Raw genomic sequence first — 15,873 nt, 5'->3', positions numbered from 1 at the left:
GTTGTCCTTAGGTTAGTTAGGTTTAAGTAGTTCTAAGTTCTAGGGGTCTGATGACCTCAGCAGTTAAGTCGCATAGTACTCAGAGCCATTTTGTAAATTTGTAATTATTGTTTCTTTGTTGATCAGTCAAGGAAATTTCATGAATTTCAGTTCAATGCCATACAACAAAAGTCTGCCTGCATACCACATGGAAATGCCGACTTAATATGGGGTACAAAAGTGTCTATGTCACGAGCACAAAGGTTAATTTGGTATGAGAAAACTGCCATTTGCAGTTTGAAGTGTGGAAAAAGGTTATTTGTACTTATTGGTAAAAGTGTGTCATAAGTCATTTTTGGGGGGTGGGGTGGACAATAAATAGGTCACACTTGCCAACAGAAATTGTGCTATTCTCATAGAGATAATATTTGCATGGAAATGAATTGGATCCCAAATATATCACCCTCATTATTTTCCACCTCCCTCTCATTCAGGGATTTGCTGGTAGATCATATGCACTTCGTTCATCTACAGCACCCTACAGGTGACAAATGCACCACACCATTAGTTCTGAAATGAATCAGTGTGGTTTGATTGGCTTGATAAAGACTTCTTGCTTGATTCTCAAGATCATTGGGCCTCAGTGATGTTGAGCCACACTTCTTGGAATACTGCCTTGTGTTCATACTGGATCATTTTCTCTTAGTTGTGAGTTGAAGGGTGATGGTGATGGATGATTGTGGTTTCCTGCTATTTCCACTGTGTAATGGTGTTTGTGTCACAAAGTGTCTCCATTGTCATCAAAGTAAAATGGGGACAGCATATTGCTAGGGACTTGTGCTGTTGCCAGTTTATGTTGCTTAATTACTATGTGCATAATTTGCTAATTTCCAATGAGAACTTAATTTCAGATGCTAATAGTTAATTTCAGATGCTAATAGTTAATTTCCTCATAATGACAGTCAGGTGATATCTGTTTAACAGATTCCGCAGAAATTGGTCTACTGTGTAATATCATTAATGTAATCTGTGGTGAAGAGAAAGCTAAGTTTTGAGGCCTGGGGAGTACCATTACATATTATTTTACTGTTAGACCGCAAACTCAAAATCATGGTATCATATGTTTGAAGAGTCTTTTTGTACCATGCTCATAATTTGTTAATTGTGTATATAGAATATGCATCAGTATGTTTGTGATATTGTGTCATTTCAGTTGGGATAAGAGTTATCCATGGCTTATTGGAAACATGGTTACTATTTGTATGGAGTTGTCTAAAAGCTGTTAATTTTGTGGAAGGTAAAATACACAAACTCTAAATAATTTTTTTCCCATTTTGAAGTGAACATTCATATGTGATTACAGGCCCAAAGATTTCTTTGAAGGTGGAGGTGCCATTTGTTAAAGCATTGTTCTCATTCCTCTTTTAATTCTATGCTTTGATTATTTTCTTTTCTAATCTACAGTGGTGTGCAAAATTTAAGGAGAAAAGTAACTTTCACATGCTGTATCACTGCCAAGTAACATAGCTTGATGAAGCTTGGGCTGTACATAGAAAGAACTGACATTTGATAGTACCCAATGAGACGAACAGAAATGACAATTTTATTCAAGAGAATAATTACGCTGAAGTCAATGCGAGTTATGTACTGTGTAGAGTGTACCATTCCTCCACCAGCATGGTTGACAACTGCTGGATGGTTATTGATGCCAGTGGACATGATGCAATGCATCATCCCACTTTTGCTCAATGTTATTTAAGTTCAGGAGGAGGGAGGCCAGGCCAGTACATTTGCCACGAATATCCTCTCATTCACCTGCACAGTTTGATGTGATAGCTCATTGTCATCCATTAAAATGAAGTCATAGATGAATGCACCTATGAAAAGAAGTACATGGGGAAGAAGTACAGTGTCACAATGAAGTTTACTGGTGAGTATACCATGTTCAAAGATATGGAGGTCAGTACACTCATGTAACACTTCCCTCCACCACACCATAACATCTGGACCACCACAACAATCGTGCTCGACAGTGTTCCTGGGTGCATTACATGCCCTCATATGACAAGAGTTGAGAGTACGTAATGCACCCAGGAAAACTGTCAAACATGATCATTTTGGTGGTCCAGGTGTTACAGTATGGGGAGACATAAGGTTCCACAAGCATACTGATGTTCAAATCTTTGAACGTGGTACACCTACAGAGCTGTGTTATTGTGACACTGTACACCTTTCCCACATGCATCTTTCCAGGCTACATTTCATCCGGAATTCCATTTTTATCAATGACAATGTGCGACCACATCGAACTGTGCAGGTGGAAGAGAGGATATTCGGTGAATGGACTGGACTGCCTGTTCCCCCCGACTTAAATCCCATGGAGCACTTGTAGAATGTGTTTGGCATACATATTGCAGCATGTCCACATGCACCAATGACCATCGAGCAATTGTCAACTTTCCTACCACAAGAATTCCCTCCCAGCTTTGTGCCCAGCATACGAGCATGTTACAGAGCATGCAGTGCCATCCTGCATCTATTGGTGAAGAATGATTTGTACAGTGAAAAATCTTCTTTCAGCATCGTATGATGTCTCAGATACATGTGAAACGTACCACAGCTCTTCTTTGGCAAATTCCTCTTCAATATTTGTTTCTTCACCAGAAAGGCTTTTAAAAATTTGACTCAATGTTTTGTAACCAGATGTATTTTTTCCCTTAGCGCCTGATTCAGTTTCACAAACACAAGTTTTGCAACTCCAGTTGTTTCTGACAGCATTTGTCTATCAGAAAAAGTGAATGTTCCAAGGAATTATTTTGGGCTTCCAACTGCTTAAAATATGAGGTATTTTGGAGAAACGATTATGAATGCAGTGTGTCTTTTCTAGGATGCCATTTTTAGTAAAACATTCTTGGACTGTGGCAGAACTGACTGTACCTTCCACATTTAGGAAATTCAATACACTTTTCGCTTCACTGAAGTGTTGCATTTTATAAGACACAACATGTAACCATGTTCCTCACTGAGTTAAAACTGGCCGAGGAGGTACAGCCAAATTTGCAAGGAGGTCACAAAATTTTTGAATTCTAATTGGTGACGTGACAAACACTGCCTTCACACTAGAAACAAGAAGATCCACATCATTATACTGGCTTCTGATGATTTCAGCAATACAATGTAAACTGTAAGCAAGGCACATCAGGTGAACTAATTTAGGGTAAAGAATTTTTAATCTGGTTCCCACTTTAATGATATACAGAGCAACATCACTGACAAATAACAGTACACTATCACATCATGTCATTGAAAAATCTGGCAACAGTAGGGTGATTTACTTGGTTGAGAATTTGTATATTAAGAAGTGACCTGCTCCCTGTTTTCATAGCACCAACTACAGCACTATGCATGAACTGTCCCAATGCATCTGTGGTTTCGTCAGTGTGTTTTTGTGATTTATCATATTTTGAATATTACAAATCACTTCTTGAAAACATTGTGCTATATCGTTTTTGCACTATGTAAATTTGTCTGATACTCTCCTATTTATGTATTTTTAGAAAAATACATGAAGTTTCACATTATTCGGTTTCCACAACTGAATGTCGGAACCCACTAATGCTAAGCCCAAGTCTTTGAAAAATATGTCACTATAACTCGATTGTTCACCAACATTGTTTTTGATCAGTTGCTGGTTTAACTTAGATTTATTCTTAACCCTCCCCTCAGGTCACCTGATATTAATTTGCTGCACAATGTCATATTTGTTCTTTCTAGATACACTCTTTTCCTGCAGAAAACATATTAAGACACTGTCGTCGTCACTGAAAATATTTCTTCCAGACGTGTTTACATATTTGTGTAAGAATGCTGATTGAAAGGTTTTTGTGAATGGCATTCCCTACTTATAACAGCAAGCAATCGTGCACACTGAAACCAATGAGTGTTGCATGACACACTGCAGCTTGGAACTCAGGGATTCACCACATGTGCCATTCTCATCATGTCAATACAGTAACTGACTGATGAAGTGATGACTCATCTACCTAATTGCAGCATGTTCTTTCTCCTTGCAGTGTTATTTCACATCATCCTAGCTGTACCTGAGAATTTCTTTCTTGCTTATTTGACTGAAGTTAATTTTTATAAACCGTTAAAAAAGATAATCACTGATTGATAAATGATTGCTAGGAGTCATATAAGCATTTTAAAAATGACAGTTTTCAGTGAAATATGCTCTTTTTATTGAAAATGATAAAATAAATAAGCAGAAACATTTAATTGCAAAATAAGCAGAAAAAGCCCAGACAGACATAGTTAAAACTGCTTATCTAAGTGTGTCTTATGAAGTATAGCCTTTCTGCTTATTCCTCAAAGTGTGGAAAAAAATGATGTGTTTTACTTAGAAATCTGGGCTTTAGTGAGGTACACTCCATTAAGAAGTATGTCCAGCCCTTTGTAATGTCCAGACAACCATCATAAATCACAATGACTTCAGGATAATTATTGTCTTTGAATAAAAGCGTCATTCCTGTTCATCTCATTGCATGTTTCATTCTGTTACCTTCTGTGCTACGCTATAGCAGTTCTTTCTGTGGTCCAAGTTTCATCAAGCCAGTTTATTTGGTAGCGACACATAATGTGAAAGTGACTTTCATCCTTAAGTTCTGCCCATCAATCCACTTAGACAAGACTTGTCTTTTAATTATGCCAAAAAGATGCAGTGCCCCAGCAACAATACAGAAAAGATGACGTTTTATTTGGGCATGATGCTGTAACTTAATGTTATAAATTTCTCAGTCTAGTGTTCATGTTCATGGAGCATCAATAGTGCCCATAAATTAATATAAAAGGATTGAGATGTAAGCTGGCAAAGTTTTTATTGGTTTACTTTGACTTGTTTCCCAAGTTTTCTTGGCTAAATAGAATTTGTCTTGGAAAAACTTGAACTTGGTTGATTTATAAAGTTGTTGCAGATCCTGTATATTCTGCAAGAGTCAAATCAGGCTGGTTGAACATGTAAGACTACAATTATTTCCTCTCTCTGTGTTAATAAATCATCAAATTCTTTAACTAGGAAACAGCAAATAAAATGTCTCATCAGATTTATATAGAATTCATTCAGTTTGTTACATTTTTCATGAGTAATTCCTTGAATTCTTACAGAACCTAAGAAGAAATGATGATTGACAATTCTTTCTGCAGGAGGTGTGGTAACTTTTGCAATATCTAAAGATGTTTCACTCATAATAATGATCCTTTGTCATTTGGATGTAACAGTTAATGGCAAGATTCATATTATTGGTTAAAAAATTGGGGTATTGTCAGGAATCAGAGAGATAAATTATTATTTTTTATGGAAACTTTCTTCAATACAGAAGTTTCTCTCCAACATAACAATACGCTTACAAATTATTATAATGAGTATTGCACAAGTGCTGGACACACTTTCTTCAAGATGTTCCTCCATCTCCTTCAATCTTATGTATCCCCTTCTGCCCATTCAAACAACAAATGCTCTTGCACATCTCTTGCAATATAGCATTGGGAAAGTATTTGCACAGAGATTAAAGGCTGTAGATCGCTCCAGAGGTGACCTGGTTTGTAACTAATTAAGCTTGTAGTATGAATTAAAAATTTAATTGTAGTTATATCAAATAATCTAGCTCGCTTGTTTGTTAAGTATTGCTTGAGGTAGTTGCTTTTTGGTTAGGTTTTATGAAATTAGATAGAAAATGGCAGTCTCTGGTATTAGAGACAGCAAAGTGGAAATGTGAGGAGGTGAAAGTAATGAACATAGTTACTTTAGCATTAGAAATCTTTAGAACACTGTTCATAATATAATAAGTAGAATTGTGTGGAACTAACACAGTTCATTTTATTATCTGGGTAACAGATGGTAATGTATGACTGTATTGATAGATACGTGGCACTATTCTACAGCCAAGGTAATGAAACTACCACTACCAGTAGTAGTAGTATGTACGTACAATGGTCTTGAGGCTTCAGTTTTTGCTTATGGTGCAGCTATGAACTCTCTCGTACACACTTGAAACTACTGAAAACATTGGAATGTGTCTGAGAAAACTGTATAGGTCAGGCTGTTCAAACTGTTCTCCGTGAGCATGAGTGTTTGCAAGTGCCAAGTCATATGATCATGTTGGCAACAACCCAAATCCCTGACTGCCTTCAAGTGAGCTGTTTGTATACCCTTCCCTACCTCTCCCCTGGCTGCCCGTGGGCAAGCACTTGACCTGTAACTGCCTTGTGTAGGTTGTACACTGCTGTTAGTGGAAAATGCAGTATTCATTGTTAATTGTCTCAGGGAAATAAAATGTAATCCCTAGATCACTTCTGGCACAAAACACACTCAAAATTCAGTAGTGCGCAAAATCTCATCACAAAAATAATTTTTTAAATGGTATTACAGCAGCTGTAGGAAGAGGAATAAAGAATTGTTTCTGTTGCAGGTAATGCAAAACTGTTTATGCTTGTGAACCTGCAGCCATGGATTAGTGGCATTGCTATACTTCTAGGGTGACACAGGGCTGTGTATTGGAATACCTACCGGAACATTGAAGTGAGATATCCATCGATATTTATCAGGCAGACTTGCAAACAACACCCTGTGGCACTCCAGACCGGATATTGTGTTGAGCTACTATTATTCCATTGAATGCAAGTCCTTTGTTGTTCAAAATTAAATCATGCGGGAGAGGTACAGTGGGAAAACAGCAAAGGAGCTGCTACTCCAGGAGACAGTGTTGAACATAATATCTGGCAGAAGCTTCAGTCAGCATTTCGCATGAAGCTTGCTTGTTACTGGTGATCTTAGCAGCTGTTTGGGAAGGGGGTGCTGGTAACTCGTGACCAGATTACAAGAGCTCATAACTGAGGTGACTCAAGCAAACTCATAGTGGAAGGGAAATGAGAGTAGTGTCATAATAACTTATCTGCAGTGAAAACTGCATGCATGATAAGTACACATTTAATGAATACATTATTTCATCATCATAACAGTATCATCTTTGAATTTTCTTCCCCTCTTGCTTACAGACATCATAGAGTCAGAAAATAGCCACACTTTTTGTTCGTTTAGCATGTGACTAGCAGCCAAATTTTTGTCTTCTGTACTCATACTCAATTTATAAAGTACTTTCATGTCTATTAAGTGGAGGAAATTATTTTCTTTAGCTTAATATGGGACTGAGGTAACTTAAATAAGACAGTAAGCATCAGTTTTTATTTTTGTAGCTCACCACTGCTCACTAACTATAACAGAAGTGAAAGTGAACTTAGGTGCTCTCATTTCATATGATTGTAAGACTGAACAAGGAAGACTTCAGGAAAATCCGGTAACATTGGTTTTGGCATCTCATTCATCTGACATTAAATGACACACATTCCTAATAAAATTAAACAACTACTAGCTTGAATATATACCAACTAGAAACGTGCTCGCTTACTCTGGGGTTGTCCAGTAGAATGTACATCTCTGTTAACTTTTGTAGAATGTCCTTGATCATCATAGCACTGTGACAAACAGCACTTGATTATCAATGAGTCTTTCGAACACAATGGATACTTACAGGCTCACTGTGCCAAATGCCTATCACTGGCTCTTACCCCATCATACCTTGTGGCCATAATAGTCCAGTCAAATAGCAGATATACCTTGCAAAAGGTGGGATAGAAGAGTTTATTTTTTCAACTCGTTCATATGGTTGGAAAGATTAGAAAACAGAGTTTTACCAACAAAATTTCGCTTGGGAAAACTTTCTGCAGTCAAAAAACTTGGAAAATTTCGGACTTTTTTCAGTTTTTTCAAAATACCTCAGTTTTTTTGCTCCTATCGCTTTAACGTCTATTTCCTTTTTTAAAGAGCACAAAATTCTCTACAAATTTGATTCTTGCCATTTTTTTTCTACTCCCAATATCTAAGGCGCTACAGTGCCTCAAAAAATACCAATTATTCAAATTTTGAGCATAGTGGCAAGACTGCTTATTTTTGAACACTTTTTTCAGTTTCTGTTTGTGTAGTATAAATACATTATACATCATGTTATATGTTGGAATTTACCACCTCACTTTCAGGTATTCAATTTCTCTGTATGCAACATGAGGATTGCTGGGCACCCAACTATTGTCATTCTTACATCACTACCTGAAGTTCACTATGGGCCACCTGGGCCCTGGTATTTGTAAAACTATAAATATAAAAATACATCATTAAGACACACACACACACACACACACACACACACACACACACACACACACACACACACACACAAAATAAATTGTCTCAGGATACTGAACTATTATTAGCTGCAATAGCCAACCTAATTAGGTAGGTAGTTATTCTTGTGTATAAAAGCCACACAGTTGACATTAAAAATAAGTAGCTTTATTACAATTAAAATGAATTGTCAGTTACTAAAAAATGTTGACAGTTCTGGGTATGTAATACTTGTAATATCGCACTTTAGCGCACTTGAGACAGATATGAGCATCACTTCAACGTTTTGATGGGCCAGGTTCCTCAGTTTCACCAGAAATTCCTTGAGTTACAGATTCAGGGTCTGTACATAGAGTTGATCCCAGATTGACCTCTTCTTTAAACAGCGAGTCAGCCTCAGCAGGTTTGTTGATTTCATCAGCGGTTTCCTCGACATCCTCCATAACATCATCTTCACTGTCTTCATATAAAAATTTTGGCACGTTTTCACAGTTGACCCCAATACATTTATTGCAAATTGAAGAACATTTCAAACCCGCTTTTCTGCAGGTGCACGCTCCGCCACAGTTCAGCTTGCATGAGCATGAAACAATGTGAAGAAGTGCTTCAGGTGCTATATCTTGGCTCATTATAACGGACATTGGACTGTGAACACTGTGATTCCAGCCCCATTTCTCAGGAGGTTTCCAGTTTCCCATCCAACTTTGGACTTGTTGGTAAGTCCGCAATGAATGATGTTGTGCAGTTGTGTAGGTGGCAACCATGCAAGATTCAGTTTGCTTTTTGTGGCAGACTTGGCGAATAGCTGGTACCGCAAATGGTCTAGTGTGTGGGAACTGCTGACACCTCCACTATAAAATGCGATAGTAACCTGTTCTCCTGCTGTTATTATTTCTTCACGGGTAGCATGTGGTTTATTGAACGTGCAAAGCGCTGAGGTTGGGTGTTCATTTTTCGCAACAATATTACAGCACTTAATTTTTCCTTGACCAAAAAAGCGGATGTTGTATCACATCCGCTAAAAGTGTGAGTGAACAGAATATATTCACTGTCAAACTTGTAAGATGCAGCGGAAAACCACTTGTCTTCCGCATTTCCCCTTCCTGGCTTTAAGAAAAATGAGTTTTCAGTGCCTTGCCCCAAACCGGACATGAGCACAAGCAGGTCAACATCATCTCCTACAATGACAACACTTCCAAAATCTTTGGTTCTTGAAATGGCAGATGCTACAATCATAACATCAGCATCTTCTTGCACCTGGTGCACTTCAATGCTACACTCCAGAAATTCCTTTTTAAGAAGTGTGATCAAACGAATCTAGCTTCATTCGTTGTACAAGAACTTGTCCTGAGGGACTTGGTTCACCATCTCTTATTCAACCACAACGTCAATCGAAGAATGTTTTTTGGACCTACAAATTCTCTCAGCACTCTTTGTGCTACATTTGTCTCCCTCACATGGATACCCATCAAATACAACAGCAAATTCAGATCAAAAATTGACGTTGCAGGTAAGAAACATAGCTTTGGGCTATTGACTTGAAGCAAACATTTCGAGTCTAAATTACTTTGTGGATAAGGTACTCTCCATCAATGACAAAAAATTTACCCGGTCCACCTGACTTCACATCTTCCACTGGAACGAAGGCACTGTAGAATGAAGATTTTGTTCCTTTTCGCATGCCTTTTTCTGAGAATAGGGACATTGGGTAAGGAGCAAGTTCATATTTCAGAAAGGCTTTTAATTCTTCTTCACTTTGTTTCATTAAACACTTCCTTTGGAAAAGAGTTAAAGGATCAACAGGAGTAATTTTAGTGCTCCCAGCTTTTACAGAATTGAATGCAGAAAGGAGAGTCACAACTTTATCTTTTCTACGGAACTTTACATCGTGGAAATTGTCACCAACTATTCTTTTCATGCTTTTTTCCCCCTCTTCGTGACACATATGACAATTAACATCCTCCGTTCCGACAACACCACTGCTGATAGATGTTATAAAATCACTTTCAGGGAAGGCAGGGTGCACTGAAAACCAATCATGCAGCTTACGCAAGTCTATGCCATCTCGTTCGATGCGACAACTTTTTGCATCTACATGCTGGTCTGATGTTACTGCGCTCACTTCGCAATACGACTCAATTTCTTCACAAATGTTCTGCATGTGAATCATACCCAATGTCCATCTGGTTAATACACTATCCGTAATTCCTCGGCCAGAAGTAAGTCCTCCAGAACTCTTCATGGTTCTCATCAATGTTTGTTCTATAGTCATGTCAGAAGCAACCCCTGTCCAATACTTTTCTGATCGCCGGATTGTAAAATGTGCTTTCGGTGTGAACTTCTCATATTCTGATAAATCCATTTTTTCCTCGAGTCTCAACATATCCTGTAAGTAGAGGTGGCCACTTTTAGCATACATAAAATGTCCAGCTGAATGGAAGTAGGGAAGCATTTTTCGCATGCTTTCAAGATGAAGTTTCCAATTGCCTGATCGATCCGCTTCAATAAATTGTTTCATGAGAGTGACCATCTTTTAGTACTGAACCCATAATTTTGCTGTGGGTCTCTTACTTTCAATCATTTTCAGGGCAGTTACAAAATTTTTTATGACTTGTTCCCTGAGAACACTGGTATCCTGGCCAACTGACAGTTCTGACTCACCACAAGGAGAAGACAAGTTATTCAGTATCCCACGTTCATCTTCTGTTAGCTCAATGTGATCCCACACTTGACAGACCAAAGCAAGGTGACACAATAAATGCGCTCGCACAGCCGTGGAATATGCGTGTCCTGACAAAATCTATTCAACGCTGTTTTCAGTGAATATTACACCAAATAAGTCCTTCAATCCACTTCCACCCATGATCATACCGATACATCCCATGAACGACATAAGGAAATGGAAACCTCCAAGTTGGACCTCCACATTATGCAATTCAGGAAGGTCAATCTCCACAATATCCCTTTCCTTCCAATACAGCGGCTGATCAAGTGTGACAAAGCATGTAGTCTGATTATGTCTTTTACATGCATCTCTAGCTGTCATCAGAGCAGTATATATGGCATCATAATGGCTTGGTGATGAATTAAGAAATGGAAGACACTTTATTTTAGAACGTTCATATTCTTTGCCTGCCGTCGAGCGTTGCATGTAACCATTCCATCCTGAAACAACTGAATTCTGAGACCATTTACAATATAACCACGTAATTTCCGCTGTTGAGATGACCATCTCACCTTTTGCAGGAGCAATTATGTCCAAATCTTCAATTTTTATAGCCTTCAGCCCTCCAACTTGTGTTCTGTGGAATGTCTGTATGTCATTTTTTCTGGCTTCACTAACAAGTTGAGCTGAGGGATGATGATTCAACTTTTTAATATTTTTCTGAGGAAGCAATGCATCATGAGGAGTAACACACATTATACCTCCTATTGCATGAAGAGTACCAGTTCCATCTAGGGTGTTTACATTGAAATCGGCATTATCAAACACAAATTGGCAAAATGTGTCCCTTCGTTGTCAAGCTGAAGGATTGAAGACACTTCCAATAGGGCAGCTTCCGTATAAGATGCTGCAAAGCCAAGGGAAGACAAAACCTGGACGAGATGTTTTGAGCCAAACTTCTGGTACAAGTATGCACTAATAGCAGTCAAAAGTGATGAAATAAATGAACGTGGCCTCGCAGCACTTATGAGTGCATGAGCAAGAGAAACACATATTTTCCCCCATTTTCTGGGAGGCCGCTTGTGTTTCAAAATTATAGTTTCAAAGAGCAATCTTACAGATTCTGGTATGACAGACTCTACATCTCATAAAAAATTATCAGAGGGAGGGTACTGTTTTACATCGTACACTACAGATCTTATATAATCTAATATGATATTTGCAGCTGCTTTGACGATTCGTAGTCTTTCTTGCTGAGGATCTGAATTTCTTTTGGTGTACCAATTTTCACTGAGTAGTTGGTGCCCAACATTCTTGAAACATACGACTGCTGGCTTTGAAGCTGTTTCAGCTACCACCACATCATCACCATATTTCTGGAAAAGGCGAGCCTTGACAGTTCGAATATCAGGACAAGGTGATGTGGGTATTTGCTCTAACAGATCGTCCATAGAAAACTGATATTCTTCCGTATTGGTTTCCAGGTAGGCAGATATAGCCTCCATGCCTTCATCTACTTGTGTTGCAGGTCTGTAACCTCGTTTCTGTCCAGTAGCTGAAACACGGTGAAAGAACTTTCTGTAGCAAAATCTGTGGTACCACCCATCTGCAGCAACCAAATCATTTACATTTTGAATCCGCTCTATCACTTGTTGACCAAATTAATCAGCATGTCGTTTAGCCTGTTCTAATACTGTCGATTGCACTTCCAATTTCATTACTTTGTAAACAAAATTTCGTTTGGCATATGGCAATCTTAACTGCTTGGTTAAAAAGTTACCAAAATTCCCTTTTGCACATAAGAAGCATTTCTCTTTGAAATTGAACTGACCTTTTTCTTGCGACCAATGTAGCACGCCTGTTGGTTCCTGAGGATGTTGAAGGCTAGCTGCTATCATTCTCTCATTAATGTACTTCTTGTAGCATGCTTCATGCACCATCACTTACTGAGCGTTTTCAAAAAACGGGTGTGAGCAGACTCCCTGTGTTTAGCACTACAATCGATAAGTGTGCTCAGTCCTTTCTTTTTCACATTGCGTCCACCACTCACCACAGTTTTTTCGCAAAAAAATGGTTCAAATGGCTCTGAGCACTATGGGACTTAACTTCTGAGGTCATCAGTCCCCTAGAACTTAGAGCTACTTAAACCTAACTAACCTAATGACATCACACACATCCATGCCCGAGGCAGTATTCATTTTTTCGCAAATGAATCACAAATTCATGTCAGTCGTACTCATTTTCAGCACCACAACTGAATGGAAGCGACTCCAAACTGTAGGACCCTTATTGTTGTGTGCTAATAGCTGTCAGCGCACTGTGGACAATCACCACAGATAATCGCCTTCTGCCTGCCAAAGAATAAGTGCGCTTTTGTCCGCTAAAGAACAATTCCTACATACTTTTTCTTATAACTGATCATTAACGTCAATCAAGTGTAGAAAATGTACGGCACCTGCATACAGTCGTATTACATATTGTTACACAAATAAACTTCACGCAATCCGACGTGAATGTGTTCGTAGCTACTGAATATGATGCTGTTTGTCCTGGCCCTGCAGCAGAGTGAGATGGTAAATTCGAATGAATAACATGATGAGTAATATGTTTATACTACACAAATAGAAACTGAAATAACAGTGTTCAAAAATTAGGTAATTTGCCACTTTGCTCGAAATTTGAAAAATTGGTATTTTTTGACACGCTGTAGCGTGTTAGATACTGGGAGGGGGGGAATCAAATATGTAGAGAAAAAAAATCAAATTTGTAGAGAATTTTGTGCTCTTTAAAAAAGAAAATAGACGTCATAGCAATAGGAGCAAATGAAACTGAGATATTTTGAAAGAACTGAAAAAAGTCCAAAATTTTCGAAGTTTTTTGACTGCAGAAAGTTTTCCCAAGAGAAATGTTGTTGGCAAAACTTGGTTTTCTAACCATTCCAACAATATGAACGAGTTAAAAAAAATAAAATCTTCTACCCCACCTTTTGCAAGGTACAGGCTTTTTTTTCTGACAGTTTCACTGGACTATAAGTGTGACACAGCAGCTCCAAGCTTACAGATGATTCCAAAAACCAAGATGACCAACTCGTCTGGCAGACATTTAGTGATCTATAACTTTATTTCACTGCTGGATTAACATATTGGATATTACTTAACACACAACGAGTACTGTGTGCCAGTCATCTCTTCTTCATGTGTAGTTGGGACATCTTGTTTATTGCCACTGATAGACTTGAACTTTTGTTGTCTTGTGACTTGATATCTGCATGATGTGTTATTGGGGCTTTTGTAATGTACTCTCTGCTTACACTGCTTGCAGTTTACTCGAAGAATGACTCTACAAGCTTAGATAATTAAGGTATTGCTGCTGCATAATAGCATGAGGAGTGGTCTTCAAGCTTTTCCTCGTGACAGACTCTTTGATTTGGAGAGACCTTACTTCAGACTCAAACTACAAATCATTTCCAGTTTATTTCAGTTTGCAACTACATGTGTTGACTGTGCTTGTTCAACACAAGTTTCAAGTGCTTGTACACACCTGTAGAAAGTTTCATGGCCAGCAGTGTACTTTATAGTTACATGGATTTCAGTAATACTCCCCTGTGGAAGTTTTGATTGGTTGAAAATTTCAGTAAACAAATAATAGCACTTTTTGTAGTATTTTCCAAATGCCAGATTAACAAACTGTGTATCTGCTACACTGAACAGCATGGTTGTGGATTTCTTGTGCTATGCTATTCTTGAAGCAGACACGCCAAGAGTCATACTGTTTAAGAAAATCAGATGATAGGAAAAGTACATCATTGTCAAGAAAGTACATCTCTTAATCACTGTGTAAAGGAAATAATACTGGATTTGAAATCACATTTTTCTAATGAACATTGATGTAAATAAATAAGCTTTCTCATGTTTGGAATTCCTGTCAGATTAAGACAGTGGACCTGACTGACTCAAACCTGATCCCTTGCCTTTCTTTGGTTGTTCTTATATCAGCTGAGCTATCCAGGCATGCATAATGTTGGTCAGTGTGTCAGTCTCCCAGTACCTTTATACTATTACTTGATGAAGCTTTCTTGGTTTTTCACACTTCAGTTCTATTTTTATATTCTAAGCTTACCCTCATAACTTTTTTTAGTTTTTCATGTGATTATTTCCTTTTCTGTGTTACATTTTGAAAACAGTAGTATCAATTCTAAACATGTGTCTGATGTATAAGGTGCAAGGTTTATATACTGATTTTTATGAATTAGTAACTAAAATAGTTGAAAAATCCAGATGTGATGTGCACATAATAAGTCTTTTACATTATATAATACTTTGTAAATATTTTAGGGGTTTAGCAGGGAGCACTTGCAAAGGGATTACCTTGTTGCATTTTGAGCAATGTCTTTGTAATTGTATATAAATTCATTAACTTGCTCTTTTCATTGTCTATCAGGTACCGGACCCAACAAAATTTGAAGTATTGTTTCAAATGCAGCTTGTACTGATTCCTCAAGTGGCTGTTGGAATAATAATGCTTATAATTTTCCAAGCTTTACTTAGCATTGTGCCTATTGGCAAAGTTGTCAGTGGACCTCTGACTAAGCTTGGGATTTTGAAAATGCGGTGTAATGGTAAGCTATCAAGAAATTTTGGAGAGGACAGCTTCCAAAGTGTGTGTACTTCATTAATGAGCTTTCTCCTGCTAGGATTACTTTTAATACCTGCACTGTTATCTTCAGGGGTATAATCACAGATGAAATCACTTTGATATTTTGCTTTCTTTAAGTCAACAGATTAAGTTCTCAGGTATGCATGTCTAATTTTTTTCTTGGAACATATCTGTTTATAGTAGTGTGATAGATCAACTGATCAGCATTTCTTAACAAACACCTGTGACACTTTTTCTTCACGGATTTGCTTGGAGCATTATGGGTAGTAGAGGAAACCCAATCAGCAAAAATAATAGGATACCAATTTTCATGATCACTTTTTTGTATCAAACGGTA

General features: G+C 37.9%; 1 protein-coding gene across 1 annotated transcript in view; it reads left to right on the top strand.

The window, feature by feature from the left end:
* Nucleotides 1-15,873, top strand: part of LOC124555878 (delta(14)-sterol reductase LBR-like) — a 147,418-nt gene that overhangs the window by 92,323 nt on the left and 39,222 nt on the right. Inside the window, exon 14 of the mRNA XM_047129940.1 lies at nucleotides 15,321-15,498. Within this exon, the coding sequence (XP_046985896.1) occupies nucleotides 15,321-15,498 (178 nt within the window). The remainder of the gene's footprint in view (nucleotides 1-15,320; nucleotides 15,499-15,873) is intronic.

Source organism: Schistocerca americana, chromosome X (assembly GCF_021461395.2).
Source record: "Schistocerca americana isolate TAMUIC-IGC-003095 chromosome X, iqSchAmer2.1, whole genome shotgun sequence".
NCBI classification, from domain to species: domain Eukaryota; kingdom Metazoa; phylum Arthropoda; class Insecta; order Orthoptera; family Acrididae; genus Schistocerca; species Schistocerca americana.
Note: the sequence above shows the minus strand (reverse complement) of the source record. Positions and strands in the feature narration are given on the sequence as shown.